Here is a 17,352-nt window from a genome sequence, read left to right as displayed (position 1 = left end):
TAGCGGTCAGGCGTGTCTCTGCTCTCTGGTGTTTGAGGCCACCGGGTCCGGGGGGCTCCGCGCTCACGAGCAGGGTCGTGTTTTGGTTCGGTTTTGGTCAGGGTGTTAACAAGCCTGGTGAAGAGGCCCCTGTTACTTACAGGCCTGCAGACAATATTCGTGGTTCAGGAGACCTGTCCGCCAAGCCAAGCTCTTCCTGCGACACACTCACCCATACTTACTAATGCAGATCTCTATACTAGCTTTGATATTAACAGTTACTGTGAACGTGCACATATGTGCATAAGTATCACAAAGATAAAATACACCAATAGACAAAAGGGAAAACATTCAAACATCAAACATAAAATCACACTACTAAATACAGTGACTAATAGCAGGCTGGAAATTATGAACATGAAAATTCATACAAATTGATTTGAGTTAGGTATAAAGCCTGAGCTGCAACCGCAATGAATTTCATAGGTGTGGAGCCCAAACAGCAAAGACTCCATCGACTATAGTTGACAGATGTAAGTATTTTGGGGCTGGGCCTATTTTAATCTCAAATGTAATGAGTAAACAATTTTTTAAATTAAGTTAGTGAATAGAGGCTAAGATAGGGGTGGTATGGTCAAACTTCCCTTTTTGTTTTGTTTTTTTACAGTTGTTCTGACGGGATAAAACAAAAGCAGTGGATTGTTTTCTCTAGTTTAGCAGAGGACAGAAATGATCTGACTTTGGACATGATATTTAAGTGAAGAAAGAAGGACTATACAACTGCCTTGACTTTAGCATCAAAACTGAGCACTCTCAGATTTCTAGCCACAGGTTTTAGCATGTGTTCAGGGACTGCCAAGGTTGTTATGGATGAGATCAGTGAAGTTTGGATGACTGGATGAAATGCGCTCTGGTTCTAGCTGAAGGAAATTGTTGGACATCTAACCCTTAATCTCAGTAAGGCAGTTAATGAGAGTGAAAGTATTGCTATTATTGCCATGTGTTATTAGTATACACAATTCGGTATCGTTTGCATAAAATCTTTTACCTGAAACTGAACCATAACAGGGCCTCTCAAATAACATCTGAATCAAACTACAGCCAGAGTTTCCCATGAGTGGGTCGGTGTGTGTTTTAGAGGATCACACACCACACATGAGATGGGCAGTGGAGGATGATGCATGTTTCCCCAGCATGTACTAAAACAAACACCCACACACCTAAAAACAACCTTATTATAGCGGTTGCTAGGCGACACCCTATTAAAACCCCTCAAATAAGTCTGCCATCATTACTACAACTCAGCTGGAAACAGTATGAGTAAGTGAGATCCTTCCATTAACATGTCCGTCATGTCAACACCACAGGGCCCCGGAATATTGTCATCACATACAAATGCCATTACATGTGATTGTAGGGTACAATTACCTGCTGTAAGGCCCGGGCCTTGTTTCTCACAAAAGACGTTTATGCTCAGTGCTAAATGCTAAGCCCCTCAAAGATGCTAATTACGTTGAACAACAATATTTAGATGATGTAAGGCAGCTATCATTTCATTTCCTTGAATTATATACAGTAATATGAGGCCTTTTGTGTTTCTGGATTTCCGTGTCTTGTCAGTGACTGCCTCTAGCTACATGTCCAAAAAAATAGGATATACTTTTGTAGAGGATCAGTAGTAATTAAAGAGGATTTAAGAAGAGTCAGTAGTCTTTTGTTCCTCTGCAGACATACACACACACCCACCTATCTGCTGTTGCCTTGCTTGGAGCAGCTTTTAACAATGGGATCCGGACAAATAAAACTCACCCAAACATCAGGAGGAAAAGGAATGAAAAGACGGAGGGAGTGAGGGAGGAGGAGGGGAGGAGGGGAAAAAAAGAAAGAAGGGGGAAAAAAAAGACTTCAGGCTTTTCCAGAGGCAGTCAGTCAGTTGAATGTCTCATGGAGTTCCTTGAAGAGGTGCCAGGGCCTCCACAACGCAAAACACAAAATCATTCAGTGGGAGGGAGCGACAGGGAGGAAGGCAGATGAATAAAGAGCGAGGAAGGGAGGCAGAGAGTGGATATAATGCACAATGAACTTAATACATAAAAAGAGATAAGATTAAAGAAAGATAGTCCCGAGTTCAATGGCCTCTGAGCTGCAACAAAAAAAACATCTCTGGGGGATTTGTTCTCCCCTACTCTGAATCAAAACACTTCTACGCAAGCAGAGAGGTGCAGAGGGACACTGTGAAGAACCCCACGCGCGTGTGTGCGTGTGTGCGTTTCAATAAATGTCTCACCTCTGAGAATTGTAGTGTGTGTGTGTGTGTGTGTGTGTGTGTGTGTGTGTGTGTGTGTGTGTGTGTGTGTGTGTGTGTGTGTGTGTGTGTGTGTGTGTGTGTGTGCGCGTGTGCGCGCGCCTGCCCTTCCCTTGCCTGGCTTGCTTCCTCCAGGCTGGAACGCATGGACCACACAGACGGCTGGCAGCGCTCCACGACAGCCTGGCTCCCCCTTTCTCCTTCTCTCCTTCGCTTGCTGCCTCATCTCCCAAACCTCCTCTCTCATCTCTCTCTTTTTTCCTTTTTCACGTCTTTTCTTTTTTTTGTTTCCAGCTCTGTTTCTATTATCAGCCCTTTTCTCTCTCTTCCCTCTCTTTATCTCTCTTCTCTCTTTGTATAACCAGACCCCCATGGTAGGCGGGCATCTGGCTGTCACCAGCCTGGGCCCTTTTCCTCCCGAGCCAACGCTCTGCCAGCGTCAGATTGCCACCTGAAATAATTCATTGTTTCTGACCGCTCACAAAAACAACATGACCACTGTGAGCGCTCCCGAATAAAAAAGTGAAATATGGACCCAGTGCATTCATTCATCGGCTTCACTGGCTGTTCCAGCGTTGGATGACTGACACACACATGCATACACATACAAACACAGACTGGCTGATTCAACTCTGGCTCCATGAGCAAGGGGGCTTTTCTGAATCGGCCCCAAAGATACACTCATTCGAGCTCACCCGGTGATCATAAACCAGCCTGAAGGGCTCCGAGGGCATGACGTGACACCGACTTTATAAATTATCCCATTTATTCGAGATTTTCTGGCTCTCCACATTTCCCTCACGTGTTGCTCAGTCAGGCATCAGGCAGGAGAATTTCCTACTGACGTGTCTGCGACGATAGCTGAAGCTCGATGTGTCGGTGGGGGGGCGGTACTTAGAAGGAGGTCGACTTATGGAAACGTGTTGTTGGTGCGAGATATAGCTATAGCTACAGCTCTTGGAGATGTTAGCATAAAGACTGGAAGCGGGGAGACAGCTTGTCTGGCTCTGTCCAAGGGGAACAAAATCCAACTACAACCACCTCTAAACCTCACGAATCAACACATTTAATCTGTATTTAAATCTGACTTTTATTAACTCTAGGCAAAAGGCAGGCTAGCTGTGTCGTGTCCCCCCCCCCCCCCCCCCCCCCCCCCCCTGTAGCTTCATATTTTTCTAATCTTCTCATCTAACACTTGGCAAGAAAGGGAATTAGCGTATTTCACAAAATGTCAAACAACTCCTTTGAAGCTTTTTAGCCCTTGGAACCAGTCACCCTTGTCATGTAAAATCCCAACACAAGCCGTCCCATAGATTGAGGAATTTGGTAATTTGAGGAATATTTTTTGATCCGGGACATATGAGGGAGCTGCTAAACATCCATCATAGATGTCTGTGGCTCAGGCTCAGAGCCAATCTAATGCTGCCATTAATTACAGAGGACTTATAGTCTGTTTGCCTACTTGCTCTTAGTAACGTTATCAGATCAGCAGGGGTGAGTTGGATCCAGACATATGTGTCTTGGACGCCTGAAATAATACTACTCCAGGATCAGTGTGCAACTGGGTGATTACAGATACCATCTACAGAGGTGTTATCTAATCATTGTTAATCATTTAACGTGTGTGTGTGTGTACTGTGGGGGTTTGCTCGAATGCATATGTGCCATCCATGTGTGCAAATGTGCATGATTGCATGTGCAGACGTGTGTTTGCATCCACTCTTGTATTGTGTGTGTGTGTGTGTGTGTGTGTGTGTGTGTGTCTGTGTGTGTGTGTCTGTGTCTGTGTGTCTGTCTGTGTGTGTGTGTGTGTCTGTGTGTCTGTGTGTCTGTCTGTGTGTGTGTCTGTGTGTGTGTGTTTTTCAATGTGTGCGCTCGCGCAAGTCGCTCACATCTGGTCTGAATCTGTCCATGTTTCCGGCCGCTGGCTGGGCAGGGAAGTGGCAGGCGCTATCAAAAATCTCCGCTGTTTTCACAGGGATGATGGGAATCTCAGGGACTTTCCCTACGGCAGTGAAATCATCCGCCTCTTCCCGCTCCTTTAAATACCCCCGGCTCATTCCTCCACCCTGCTAAGGTTCCGATAAAACAGCTGAGACTTCTTGTGTTTGGCAACAGTTGTCATTTGAAAGGTGTAATTAAGTCACGAAAAAACTGTATTTACTGTCAGGCCCTGCTGAACTAATGGACTTGAGGTCTAGATGTTTGGAGTGTAAAGTGGTCCTTAATGCGGCGGTTGACATGCTGCATTCCTATAAGAGGAAAAAATATGGTTGCATCCATAATTATTTTTTGATTTAATTTTTTTACAGAATGTCCACAGTGGAAGCTGGGAGTTATGGAATATATTCAAATGACCAATGGCAGAGAGGTGGTTTGTTGCACAGATAGGAATTGTCTTCATCTCCTTTAAGTTTACATCTGTCTGTATTTTAGGATCCTCCTCAACCATGACTAAGTTATTAACCATTCGCTGTATTCAGTGAATATCCAGAGCTCTTAATTTACTGGTCATCAGGGTCTCCCCCCCTCTTGTCTGTCTCCCCTCATCTCCCTTGGTCTCCCATTGCTATTTATTCCCATCACTAGGAGACGGGCTTGTGCACAAAGCCTGCACTGTGTCCCGGGGCTTTTTTAGAATAGAAATTCGGTCTGTTGAAAAGTGGAAACGCTATGATTGACTGGGCACAGCTCGCACAGAGAGATGAGGAATGCCTGCAAGAGGCACAAATTATCTACAGGAAGGATGGAGAAATATTATTAATGAAATATGGACGTGAATTATGTTATAAAGTCTTCAATGAGCTGAGGTTTTCTCAAGTAGCCGGTGTTATCTTAGGTTCCAGAACAACTATGTTAAGAAGCAGATGATGAGATTGCCTGTTTATTTTTCGAACTTGATGATGCCAATGCAGTAACGTCACCGTAATAAAAAAGAAATCACGGGGTTTTTTTTCACCGCTGTCATTCCCGAGTCTCATTTCATAGCAGCAGTATTTGGTATTAAAATTCCAAACATTTGTTCCAGAATAAATTCGTTTGTTGTGAAGAGTCATATGGTTCATAAAAGCATGTCTGAGGCTTTTTTTCAAAGTGCCGGCAGTGGAAAAAGATGACGCGGCTTTTAGGGGATTTTCTTTTTCGGTGTCAATTTGCATTTGTTTGACGGTGAAAGTGACAGCAAATATGCAGAAACAGAAAGTTGGGCATAGCATTCAGCAAAGCCACTCAGCCGGGGATGGGGTTTATTAGTACACATGTTAGGCTATTAGCCCGCAGGGACCCCCCGTGTGCCGTCTCCTGTGGTCTTTGATCTCTGTAATGATGCTTCAGAAACAAAAATGATGATTTTTTTTCTCCCGCTCACTCCCTCCATAACACCCACCCTGCTCCACACTATAGGTGTAGTGCCAGGCCTTTGTTCCCAGCCCAGACAGGTTGAGCAGGATTCTGAAGAAGCTCGTTGTTTCTGCCTGAGCCAGCTGGAGCGCTGCCAAACACATCAGGAGTGTCTGCTCTCCTCTGTTTGATATTTACTTTACCACCTTTACAGAGAAACTAGTGCGAGACCAGACAGACACACTGACACAGTCCTATGTCGGTGCTAAAGAGGACTGCGTGTGTGCACAGGCCTCTGTTTTCACTCCACCTTTGAAACGCTACAGTCTACACCTGGGCCCACGGGCAGGTTTGTGCCGCGGTTCCCACTGTACCGGACCAACAGGGCTGCACAACCTCTGCATGTGCAACGTGCATGTTCTGCAGTTGGGTTTTCGGAGAATTCTCAAAGTTACGAGCCTGAGAGCCCGATTTGAATCGGATCAGGGGTATAAAGTGTGTAAAATTATTAGCAGAGGAATGCAGGGAAAGAGCGGCTATAATAGATTTGGCATAGGTTACGACTCCTGTGGGGATAATGGGGGAATGGCGTGAGAGCTTGTGTTTACCTGAGGAAGAAGCCTCAGGTTAAAATGAAGGCACATGCAACTTTTCCCTCTCTCGTTCTTAACTCGCTCCCATTCTCTCGCAACCAAGATGACACGGGATAAACGCAGAAGCCTCCTCTTTGTTTGGTCGCTCAAACTATGTTTACCAAGTAAGACACGGCACACAGACGTCACGAGTGATTAAATGTTCATCAAACAGGATAACTAACGAACTGTACGCCGAGACAGCAGATAAACTCAGATCATTAATCACCACAGCGTTAATATCAACGTAAACACTCATATCCAATAACAATGTGATTTTGTCACAGCCTGGTTTCTGCCTGCAACTGGTGCGACTGTGTACCAATGGAACAAAAACTGTCGTGTGTCTGCAGGGCATCGTCAAAAGCTTGAGGACCCTCCCAAGGCCGGTCTCTTCTCCGACCGCCTCAGTGAGCTCGAGAGGATGAGGGTGAGGGTCGGCGTTCCCAATCAAGCCCCCCGGCCGACTCTCAATACGGCACCAAACTCCTTCAACCCACAGGGTCAGACGCAGATAACAGGTGGGCACTCCCAAACATCAACTTTGACCTCACACACAGGGAGGACTGGGTACCAAGCACCATAGCAACGAGCATCCACCCTCCTCACATACTGTTGAGCAAAGCGCTGAGTTGGCCTACTAGAGTCTGTATCTTATGTTTGCATGACGATCCAATTATAGCATTGTACACACTCTTCTAAGCAGTGTCCCAAAGGGGTTTCAGGCTGAGTCACACGCTGAGTCACAAGCAGAGAGAATCATTTGCTGTACGGGAGGTGAAATATCAAACCCCAGCTGGAGCCACGGGCAACACGTCCCGGCGGTTTACGCCCCCGAACGCCCGGTGCAGTATATTGCATTGCCTCCGAGCTCGTCTGTCTTTCTCTACTCCAACACTCTATCAATTACATCCCAGAAGGTAACGCCATCCGTCACGGTTTTCGGGACTGGCCGCTACCCGATCTGCCCCCGCGCTTCTGTGGCCTCGTCACAGGTCGTCATTTAGTCCCTTAGTTACTCTCTGGCGCGGCTTTGTAGTGTCGCTGAGTGGATCATTTGCGGCATGGTTAAGCAGCTTAGCGGCGGCGAACGAGAGTGTCATACACTGGATTGGACACTGAAGAGCAGTGCAAACTGCTCTTCAGGTGTAGATATTCTGAGGGGAAGCTTGAATGGAATTTTAGACCCAAGAGCAGATTTATTGATAAGAGCAGCGTTTCTTTTCTTTTTTCTTTTTTTGTCAGACGTTCCCCCCACAGGCCTGTCTCAAGTTCACCTTCATGGAGGGGTAGAAGTGGGATGTTCCATCTGTGAGCCATTGCTCTTTTATTCCATATCATTTCAGTAACTTTTCCACTATTTATCCAATATGTGCAGCTATTTTAACTGGCGTATTCATCCAGTCCTCCCAGCTCACAATTGAAACTGTTTAAAATTACTTTTAGCTCGCCATTAACAGTTAATTTAGCCATCTGCTGTAGTTCGATTTTTCCATCAGCTATGTCAACTCTCCATTCATTTACAGAAGCTATCCAACTTTATTTTACTTTATCAGTGGAGAAACTCTGCCATCTACTCATACAGCCCCTGACAACTGCAGTGTCTCCACAGTGCTGTGTCAGCGCTGGAGAACGGTCTGGCTGCAGTGACGGTGCTCCTGCAAAATATTGTGTTGGGGGGCAGGGGGGGGGACTTGTTTTGGTGGAACATTTTTACCCTGCAAAGAAAACTCTCTCTGTGATTGCACGATCCAAATCGTAGTCGTGACGTGCCATTTTCGACATGTAGGTTTCTAGGTCGGAGACTGTTTCTCGAGCAAAAGTGGATTTTTGAAAATGCGAACGGCCTCCAAGCGGTAGGGTGTACAATACAGTACATCGCCCACAGTGTTCCTCTGGTGAGTCATACTGCTTTATCAAAGACCGTCAATCACTACCAATGTGTTCATCACGTCATCACAACACGTCAAAAAAAAGCGTACAGATTTTGCAATACCCGCCAGTCGCCACACTTGTCGTGTTGCAGGACAGACACATTGTTCTGTGCGCAGTGCTTATTTTCATGGTTGTCTGCTTGCGTGTTTACTCCCTGGTTGTGTGCCAGCAAGGCTCTCTGTGCCTCAGCTGCAAGCACAATGTTTTATAAGGCAAACAGGAAGATCTTCTCTGCAAAAGTAAACATTATGTGTCATTACAGAGGATGTTGCATAACACGCCCAACTGATACTTACCTCTAAACACCAGCGTGGAGAAACGGGGACACTAATAATGTCTGCAGTTGTTGTGTGTCTCATTGCTAATTTGCTCCAGAGTATTTGAACCATCTGATGGGCCTCTGGTAATTATTCTTTCTCTCTTTTCTCTCTCTCTCTCTCTGTCTTTCTGCGCTGCTCCCCCCCCCCCCCCTTTTCCCTCCCTCGCTCAATTTCTCCCCATCAGACCCTCGTCAGTCCCAGTCCTCTCCTCCCTGGTCATATGAGCAGACGTACCCGTCCTACCTGAGTCCCATGGCGTCCCCCTCAGTCCACTCCACCGCCCCCCTCTCCTCCAGCCGAGGCACGGGCCTGCCTGCCATCAGTGACGTGCCTAGACGATTGCCAGGTAGAACCGCTTCTCTGCCGCCGTATGAAACTGCCCTTCACCTGTCACGACTGCCTAATCTGCAAATGCTCTCAACAACGATGATAATAATCCCAATTTGTGTAGATAAAACATTTTCTGAAGCGACAGGAGGAAGGAGGGAAAAGGATGGGGGAGGAAAGACGCTCACACATGACATCATCACAGGCAAAAGCAGAAACATAAACATAAACAAAGACTTGTTCAGTGGACTACAAAAATAAAATGGATGTGACACTATTTACCGGAGACTACCACGGCACAGCGAGCCCCTATTAGCTCCTTCTCTCAAACGAACGTGAGGAACGAAGCATGTTGTCAGAGTCCGACCGTCTCTCCAGAGGACGGTCTGGATGGTGCTATTTTTTTTACTGTGGAGGAAAGAACAATTGTTTCCTCTTTTTTTTTCTTTTTTTTCCTCGCTGCAAGCCTTTGATCCCAGAGGAGTATGGGTAATAACAGGCCCAGGGATAATAACAGGCTCGTGACTGACAAATAAAGTGTCTTTATAGCGATACGCCACTCTCACAAGGCATTCTGGGTAATTGCATTAGCCAGTCTGTTTTGCCGCAACAGCGGCATCTGTGTTCCAATTTGTCCCTGTTTTTTCCCCCCAATGTGAGAGCTCCTTTACAATCCCTACATGCCGCCAGACAAGTTTCTCCCCCGTACACCTGTTTGACTCGCTGACATGTGAAGGTTGATTTTTTTTTTGTCTGCTCTGCTTTTTTTTCCTCCTGTTTCCTTGTGCTTACATACTTCACCCTCCTCTGTGTGTGTGTGTGTGTGTGTGTGCGTGTCCCGAGCGATGGTGAGTTATTACGGGACTAGCCCGTGTGACTCTGCATTAGAAAGGGTTTAAAATCCAGCCAGCTGCCCTGTCAGCTTTCATTAGCCCGTTCTTCCCCTTCAGCTTTCATCTCTCGAGCACCGGGGCTTTGTTCTGGAAAAGTGACGAGCACGGGCGATGGCGACCACGTGCGCACACGTAAACACAAGCCCACCCCCACCCCCACCTTAGCCCACTCGCACACCTCGAGCGCTTAATGCCTCCTAAGTGATGTGACTAAGGCTCTCAGATCTCCGGAGATCATGTTGACACCTCGCCAGGCTGCACTGTAACAGTATCCACCCACAGAACATACCGCCAAGTACGAGCAGAAGCTGATATGGATGCTCCAGTGAAAACACCATCCCGCCCCCGTCCACACACACCCACACAAACCACACTCACACACACACACACACACACAGTCCAGTTGACAGTTGCTAAGAAGCAGTTGCAGAAGTTCAGTCAAGTCCGACACCTCATTTGGACGTGACGCTCCAAACATTGTAAAAAATCCGTCCAAACATTTGGACCACGTTCCACTCCTGGCTTCATTTAAATTAATAAAGTTCGATCTGGCTCCTCATCACACGGCCCCTTCCCCTTGCACTGAAATAGGTCCAAATGTTAAAAGCAGCAGTCAGGGGGGGAGTTTATTGAGCGGCGCTGGTCATGTCTGAGATCACACCGCTGCTCCTCCTCCTCGGCAGCAAAGACAATCACCTTATATTCCTATTAGAATGAAACGGCTCTCGTGGAAAGAGGAAGTTTAAAAGGCCCTAATTGGCAGCATATGCTATCTGACGCTAGTGACAAACCGGGCTTCACAATTCCTTCCCCGCACATAAACACTGCATAGCCCCCCCCCCCCCCCCCCCCCCCCCCCCTCACAGCAGACATGGTGACACGGAAGACGCCTGGTGATTTATGATAAGAGCGCCATGGCTGGACTAAACCACTGAGAGGAGACGGCAGGGAGGGAGGGAGTGGGAGAGGGGGAGGACCTCCTATTCTCCTTAAACTCTGCGCCCAGCGCGGAGCTCGCCACAGCCAGTTAGTGGTTTTGGGGTATTTTTTAAGGGATGAAGCGGAGAGAGGAACGAAGGGTGAGATGGGGCAGCTCCTTCTCGGCTCGCTCGCTCTCTCTCGCTCACGCGTGTGCGCACACGGACACACGCGTACATACACACACACGCTGGAGCCGATGGGAGGCGAGGAGAGGAGCCACATCAGAGCTCAGCCCTGCCTCATTATGGATCTCATGGAAACTGTTTCTGCTCAAAGTGTTTCCACATGTGCAGCTTCTGATTCATCCCAACTACTTTTTTATGTGCATACAGTATTCACACACATACAAACCCCCCCCACACCCCACACACACCCACATACACACACACACACTCTCCGTTTGCACGACTGAGTGTGTGTTTGCATGCATAAACATATAGATACACATAAACATGAGCCAACACACATACACACAGACATATAAATATGCAGAGGTGTAAACATATTAAGGCATATGCACGCGTGGGACTTTGCCGATGTTTGTTAACTTTATCAACACTTGGGAGTTGACGTGAACAACGGCACAGAAGTTGACGGCTGTAACAATATTTATGGGTAAACGCTATTTCATAACATAATCAGGCCCGAAACATCTGATTACGCACAGTTCCGTGTACTAACGTTTCGTTGCCCAAGGGACTTCAATTCAATTCAATTCAATTACTCAACAAGACAAAGTGCTAAATGATGTGACGGTCCAAAGCCACATTTCACATAAGCCAAACTGACATAACTGGTGTGCAGGAGTGCACTTATTTCGTCTTTCATAATAATGTCTGCTGCTCGGGTTGATGTCAGAGAGAACCCTAAAGCAATTAATGCTTGTGTGCTTGTCTGTGTGTGTGTCTTTAGGTTCTTCCGACCTGAGCCCATTCCCTGGTCAGTTTGAGCGTCAGTTCCCGGGCCTCTCCTCCCTCACAGAGACCCGCTTCTCCAGCCCTCGGATGCACTACCCAGCCACCTTCACCTACACCCCGCCCGTCACCTCCGCCATGTCCCTGGGCAGCGCCCACTACCACACCTACCTTCCCCCTCCTTACCCGGGCTCCACCCAGAGCCAGAGCGGACCCTTTCAGACCAGCAGCACACCCTATCTCTACTACGGCGCCTCGTCCGGCTCGTACCAGTTCTCCATGGTCCCCGGCGGCGATCGCTCGCCCTCCCGGATGATCCCGCCTTGCACTAGCGCCTCCACGGGCACCTCCCTGGTGAACCCCAACCTGCCCAGCCAGACGGAGGGAGGGGTGGAGGGCGACGGGAGCCACAGCAACTCCCCGACAGTTCTCAACCCCGGAGGCCGCATGGATGAAGCTGTCTGGAGGCCGTATTGAAGAAGAGCAGGGGGCGGAGATTCGGAAGTCAGCTGAGGTCATGGTTTGAAAGCACAAAACCTTTTTATATTGAAAAGGGGATTTTTGAGCTCTCATCATCTATCTCTACCTTTTGCTTGGAAATTAAGGTTGAGATAAGAAGAAAAAGAAGAGAAAAAAGAGACCAGACATGTATGGACTTGTCTTCCTGGAATGTGTTTTGACCAAGGCACTACAAAGGGAGTCATTCTCACAGCAATAATGAGAAAGACAATTTTGGTTTACTAGGCCTCAGTGGATGAGACATTATTTCAGTTTTATTATAATCCACAAGCTAAGGGATGCTTCAACAATATTTGTAGAAGACTGCCTTTTTTTGTATAGTGTTTGTATTTCAATAAGGCTTTTTGCAGAGCATGTTTTTGTACTACGACAATATCAAGATGCAAGTTAAGCACTGAGTAGCAAGTGATGAGAGTAACGCATATGTTACCTTAAGTGGTATGGACAGTAAATTTGCTTTAAATCAATTAATTTAACTTGTACATTGTGGGTGAAACGATGTAGATTAAGGCGTTTTTTTTTTCTTAGTTTTAACTTATAAAGCCATAAATTATGTATTGTATTTGAAACTTGAGGCAAAGAAGTGTAATCTGAATATTTTTGATGCATCTATATGACTAAGTTAAAATGAATTTTCTTATGTTTTTTTTGATAGGGTAATTTAAGATAGTGAGAGGTCTAATTTCTTTTTTTTTTGCAGTACCCAAAGATTTAAATAGTTTTCAAATATGAAATGTAATTTCCAAAGAGTATTGCAACATGTTTCTTCTGGTGTAACTTTCAGTTTAACTGCTCCACACGTTGAGAGCCCGACATCCGCGCTAGGCGTTGACACACATTTGGCTGGGAATTAAACCTTCGGTATTTATTGAGCAATAACTGGTATTGTGCCTCTTGGCAACATACCATGAAAGAGCGCTTCAATGGGGGAAAAATAATTATCCGTTGGGGGAAAAGTCTGCTCGATTTCTGTAGTTTGTCTGACATGCACACGCATATGCATATGTATTTTCTTATCCAAATGAGAAATGGTACGTTTATAGACGAATTGACACAGAGCCCAAAGATGATGATTGCAGTGCCTCGTCTGGCGGCGCACCCCGAAGCAACAGGTCAGACTTTTTAGGGTTCAGTTAGCTTGTGATACATGAAGTCCTCAGGACTGGAGTAATCTTTGGGGTGATCCCGCGTATTTTTTGCTAAACCAGCTCCATCAAGATCATCGGGGGGATGGGAAATGCCAAGTCTGTTATATCTTTCATATCATATGCAAAAGAGAGCTTTGAAAAAGTTTGTCTTGGTGTGTGACACACGTGGGTACTTTGTTCCTTTGCATTCTTCTTCTCTCTCAGTCTTTAAGATTGAAAGGGAGACATCGCAGTTAAAAACAAGAGACTGTGACATTCCTTCAGACATTTATTTATTCAATTTTTTTTGCCTTTGTTGACATGATTTACCAAATACATTTGTACGGACCTCGCTAACCCGTGTCACAATCGGAAAATCTCTCCGTGGCACCAGGATGAGTGGGAGGCCTGATATTTTCCAACCTGAAATTACTATGTGAGTCGATTATTTTATTTTTTTTTTTTTTTAATGTTTTTTTTGAAAGCGTCGGGAGTAAAAGGAAAACGTGCAAACCCAAGGTGATTGGATGCAGCTGCTGGCAGCAAACTGGTAACCAGAAAATATGGGCGACTTGTGTATGTTTGTTTCATAAAGCACTTATTTCTTGTTTTATTTCTAGCAGCACTTGTGGCTGGCTGCCAGCAGGGCTCGTGGTTTTGGTCCTCTCTGCCGATATAATGCCCCTGGAGTCACACACACACACACACACACACAGAATGGATAACACTTGGCCAAACAAGCCATTTACATTGGAGCTGAATCTGATCTCACCAGGCAGTTGGTATTTGTTTGGAGAGAAAAAAAGAGACTTCTTTTTTTTCCCCCTTTCATGCAATATGATATTCAGTGCATATAGGTAATATAATAACCCAATTTGAAAAAGCTGAGAAAAACATGGCCCTGTCCAAGGATCAGACTTCAAGCTTTTCATTGAAGGTTTGCACGCAGTGCCTCTTTTTTCCAGCCTCTGCAGAGGATGTTCTGAACTCACTTAATGGAATTGAACATGTCACACTACATTTCCCCAACTGCTTCAGCCCAAACGAGAAGTATTTTATTTTTTTATTTTTTTTTGCTGTTACAGTGTAACATAAGAAAGCAAATAAAAACCTTTTAGATTGTTGTGATTTTATAGCCCCCCCCCCTTACAAATTTATCCAGTGTCTCCATGGTAACCGCGCACGTTTGCTGCAGTTTATCCAAAAGCCTCCTCGCTCATTCCAAGTTTTTGAACAGGAAATGGTCTTTTAAAAACTGTTTACACACCACCGCAGCACTGACATCCCATTCTGTCCTCATGTGCTTTTATTTGTGTTTGGAGGTTGTTTGTTTTTCTCTCCTCCTCCTCCAGAAAATAGGAGGTCCATCCTTTTCTTTCCTTTTGGTTTAATGTTGCGTACGTCAGAGATCGTATTGTATTATTTAATGATCAACATGTATGATATCCAGGAACAGTACTTTACCCTGCTCTTATGTAAAGTTTTCTTGTTGTGTTTTTTGTTATGCTTCTTCTCTCATGAACGCTTGTCAGGAAACTGAAAATAATGGAGACGCCGTGAGATTTTGCTGGTACGTTTCGTAAAGATCATCGAGGGTTTTTTTGTTTGTTTTGTTTTTCGAGGGACAAACACACCTGACAACAGTGAGTGAAATTGGCATTGTGATTGTACATTTTGTCTATTTTAAGAATAAAATAGGAAATTTTGTAACTTAACTTTTACTCTTAATCTCTTCCCGCCAGATTCACAGTATTGGTCCGATAGGTAAAAGCATGTGTGTAGAGATTATCCATCTCACTTTCTTTCGACTGAGTTCTGACTTCTTGTCCCCTCCACTCAAAAAAAGAGTGTATGTGTGAGGTTGTTTTCAAATTTAATTTGAGTGAAGGGGAAAGTTTCTGTGTTTCTTTCCTTTCCTAAAAAAAACCCCCCAAAAAACAGTTAAAGACTTAAATGTTTGGAATAATATGTGACATCATCGTGGGAAGCCAGTAGTGGTCCAATTTGCAGTTTACAGAAGTGTGATGTGGAAACTTGAAACTTCCCGTGTCCTAAAACTAAGCGGACTTCACAGTGACGTAACAATAGTCACATCATCACAGATTTTCCATATTTCTACAGGGGGGGGGAGAAGAGTGCTTTTTAAGACTTTGCATCCACCAAATTGTCTGCGTTTGGGGGGGATTGGATTTTCCCGTCTGATGAATTTCCACTCAAATGGGAAAGGGCCACCGGTGAGGAACATTGAGCGGTGTCATCCCTTTAATTGACTCTTTTGTGGAGCGCTCCTCGTGCGTCGGGAGCACATTTTGCGGTGTCATCTCTGGTGTGCCGCTCCGTCTGCACCAACATTGTCTTTGGACGGGGACTGAGGCGGGCTGGGGCCCCCGGCGCTCAGCCAGACTACTACTGCCACTGCCACTGCCATGGCTTCATTTCAAAGGTGCACTGGGAAACCAGAGAGACGGAGACAGGAACAGAGACAGAGGGAACCGAGGAAGCTGTTTTACATTATTCCAAGACATAATAGAGCCGGTGTAAGTGTGCGCGCACACACGTACACATGTTGAAATAGAGAGAGGGAGAGCTACACCATCCCATGTGTCCCCCCCCCCCCCCCCCCCCCCCCCCCCTTTTTTCTTTTTTAAGTTTCAAATTGGGAACATTCTCGGGATTTCCCTGAATATAGATTGCGTGGAAAAAAAAAAGCTCCCACTGGTTTCAGGTTCACATTCTCGGAGTTCTCAGCCATGTCTAGCAATTATAATAATGAACTCTGGAGGAGCAACGGGACCCAGACACCCGAGAAATTAGCATAATGTCCTGCACGCACGGGAGGGACGGCAGCAGCACCCGGGCAGACCCATTGAGGTGGGGTTGGTGTCGAAGTTATTCGTCCCCCCTGTTCAAACGTTGGCGGCTGCACATGATGCCAGCGAGGATGTGCGCTCGATTTTTATACCAGGTTAAAAGTAGTTTAGCAGCAGCAGCAGCAGCAGCACAAGGGAGACCTGCACTCTCCTCCTAATGTTATGCAATCAGCACAGCGGGATGCAAACAAGGAGTTTGTGAGGAGATAAAACCACACACACACACACACACACAGTCGACAGCCCAATACAAACTGTTTACTTGACCTCTACAAAAGTTTCAGAGGAGCAGCTCAGGCGGGAAGTGATCCTCCAGGGTCCCCCACCACTCACAGAGCTGTATATCTCTGCGTATGTTTCCGTCTCCACTCACAGGGCTGCGGTTTTGTGTGTCTGTGTGTGTGTGTGTGTGTGTGTGTCGTTTCCACCCTACAAACAGGGAATCCATGCATCTTGATTTCTCATTTAGTGCCAGAGATAAGCCTGACTGTTGCACCAGCATGACGCCCTGACCTCTCTGAACCTCGCCACAACCTGCCGACGTCTGAGCCTAACAAATGGTGACGGGCCACTTAAGTATCAGAGGAACAGAGTCTCTGAGATCAGCCCGTGCCCACCGTAGAGTACACAAACGTGAACCTAATTTGATCTGATCGTAATTGAGCAACTCCCCTCCCCAGTCCAGGAGAATTTCAAACTGAGTCAACAATAACTGTGTACTTTGGCGCACTCTAGTGGCTTTTTAAAAAAAAAATTTAACCTGAGGGGGCCGCGGGTGAGGGGCCCACCCATATGGTGTTCCATACAGCCAAAGGCGGACTGGATGTGGCCAAACTATTTTTTATGTTAGTGCTACTCCGGCTAAAGTTCCACAGCCCACATTTCGTCTCGGCAGGCTTGAGCCTGCTCAAGAGCTTTTGCGCGGTAAATGAATACCAGATATGAGAAGCTCTTCACCCTCACAGAGAGGCGGTTGTAAACGGCGGCTTGTCTTTTGACCTGTAATAAAAGAAATGATCGATTGGCGGGGCGAGCTGCAGCCAGGCAGCAGCCCAGAGCCCTCGCAGACATGGTAGGCCGTGGGGCCGACTGACATCCTGTACCAGAATCCATTCATCACCAGATTGAAGCGTGCCTCTTTCTTTTCGCCCTGCGTTGGAAAACATTCGATTCCATGAAACCATTTGCTGCTAAGTGAAACCCAACGCAGG

At 46.2% G+C, this 17,352-nt stretch overlaps 1 protein-coding gene across 3 annotated transcripts in view; it reads left to right on the top strand.

The window, feature by feature from the left end:
* The window catches only part of runx2b (RUNX family transcription factor 2b), a 41,321-nt gene extending 26,335 nt beyond the window's left edge, over positions 1–14,986 (top strand). For 2 of the 3 annotated variants that reach the window (XM_035618266.2, XM_035618267.2), the window contains 3 exons: positions 6,609–6,776; positions 8,695–8,856; positions 11,624–14,986. In XM_035618266.2, the coding sequence (XP_035474159.1) occupies positions 6,609–6,776; positions 8,695–8,856; positions 11,624–12,102 (809 nt within the window). In that variant the 3' untranslated portion in view covers positions 12,103–14,986. The remainder of the gene's footprint in view (positions 1–6,608; positions 6,777–8,694; positions 8,857–11,623) is intronic. The other variant, XM_047328838.1, reaches the window with a different exon arrangement.
* The last annotated feature ends 2,366 nt before the right edge of the window (positions 14,987–17,352 follow it).

This window comes from Scophthalmus maximus, chromosome 18, assembly GCF_022379125.1.
Source record: "Scophthalmus maximus strain ysfricsl-2021 chromosome 18, ASM2237912v1, whole genome shotgun sequence".
Taxonomy (NCBI): domain Eukaryota; kingdom Metazoa; phylum Chordata; class Actinopteri; order Pleuronectiformes; family Scophthalmidae; genus Scophthalmus; species Scophthalmus maximus.
This window is presented reverse-complemented; position numbering and strand designations above follow the sequence as displayed.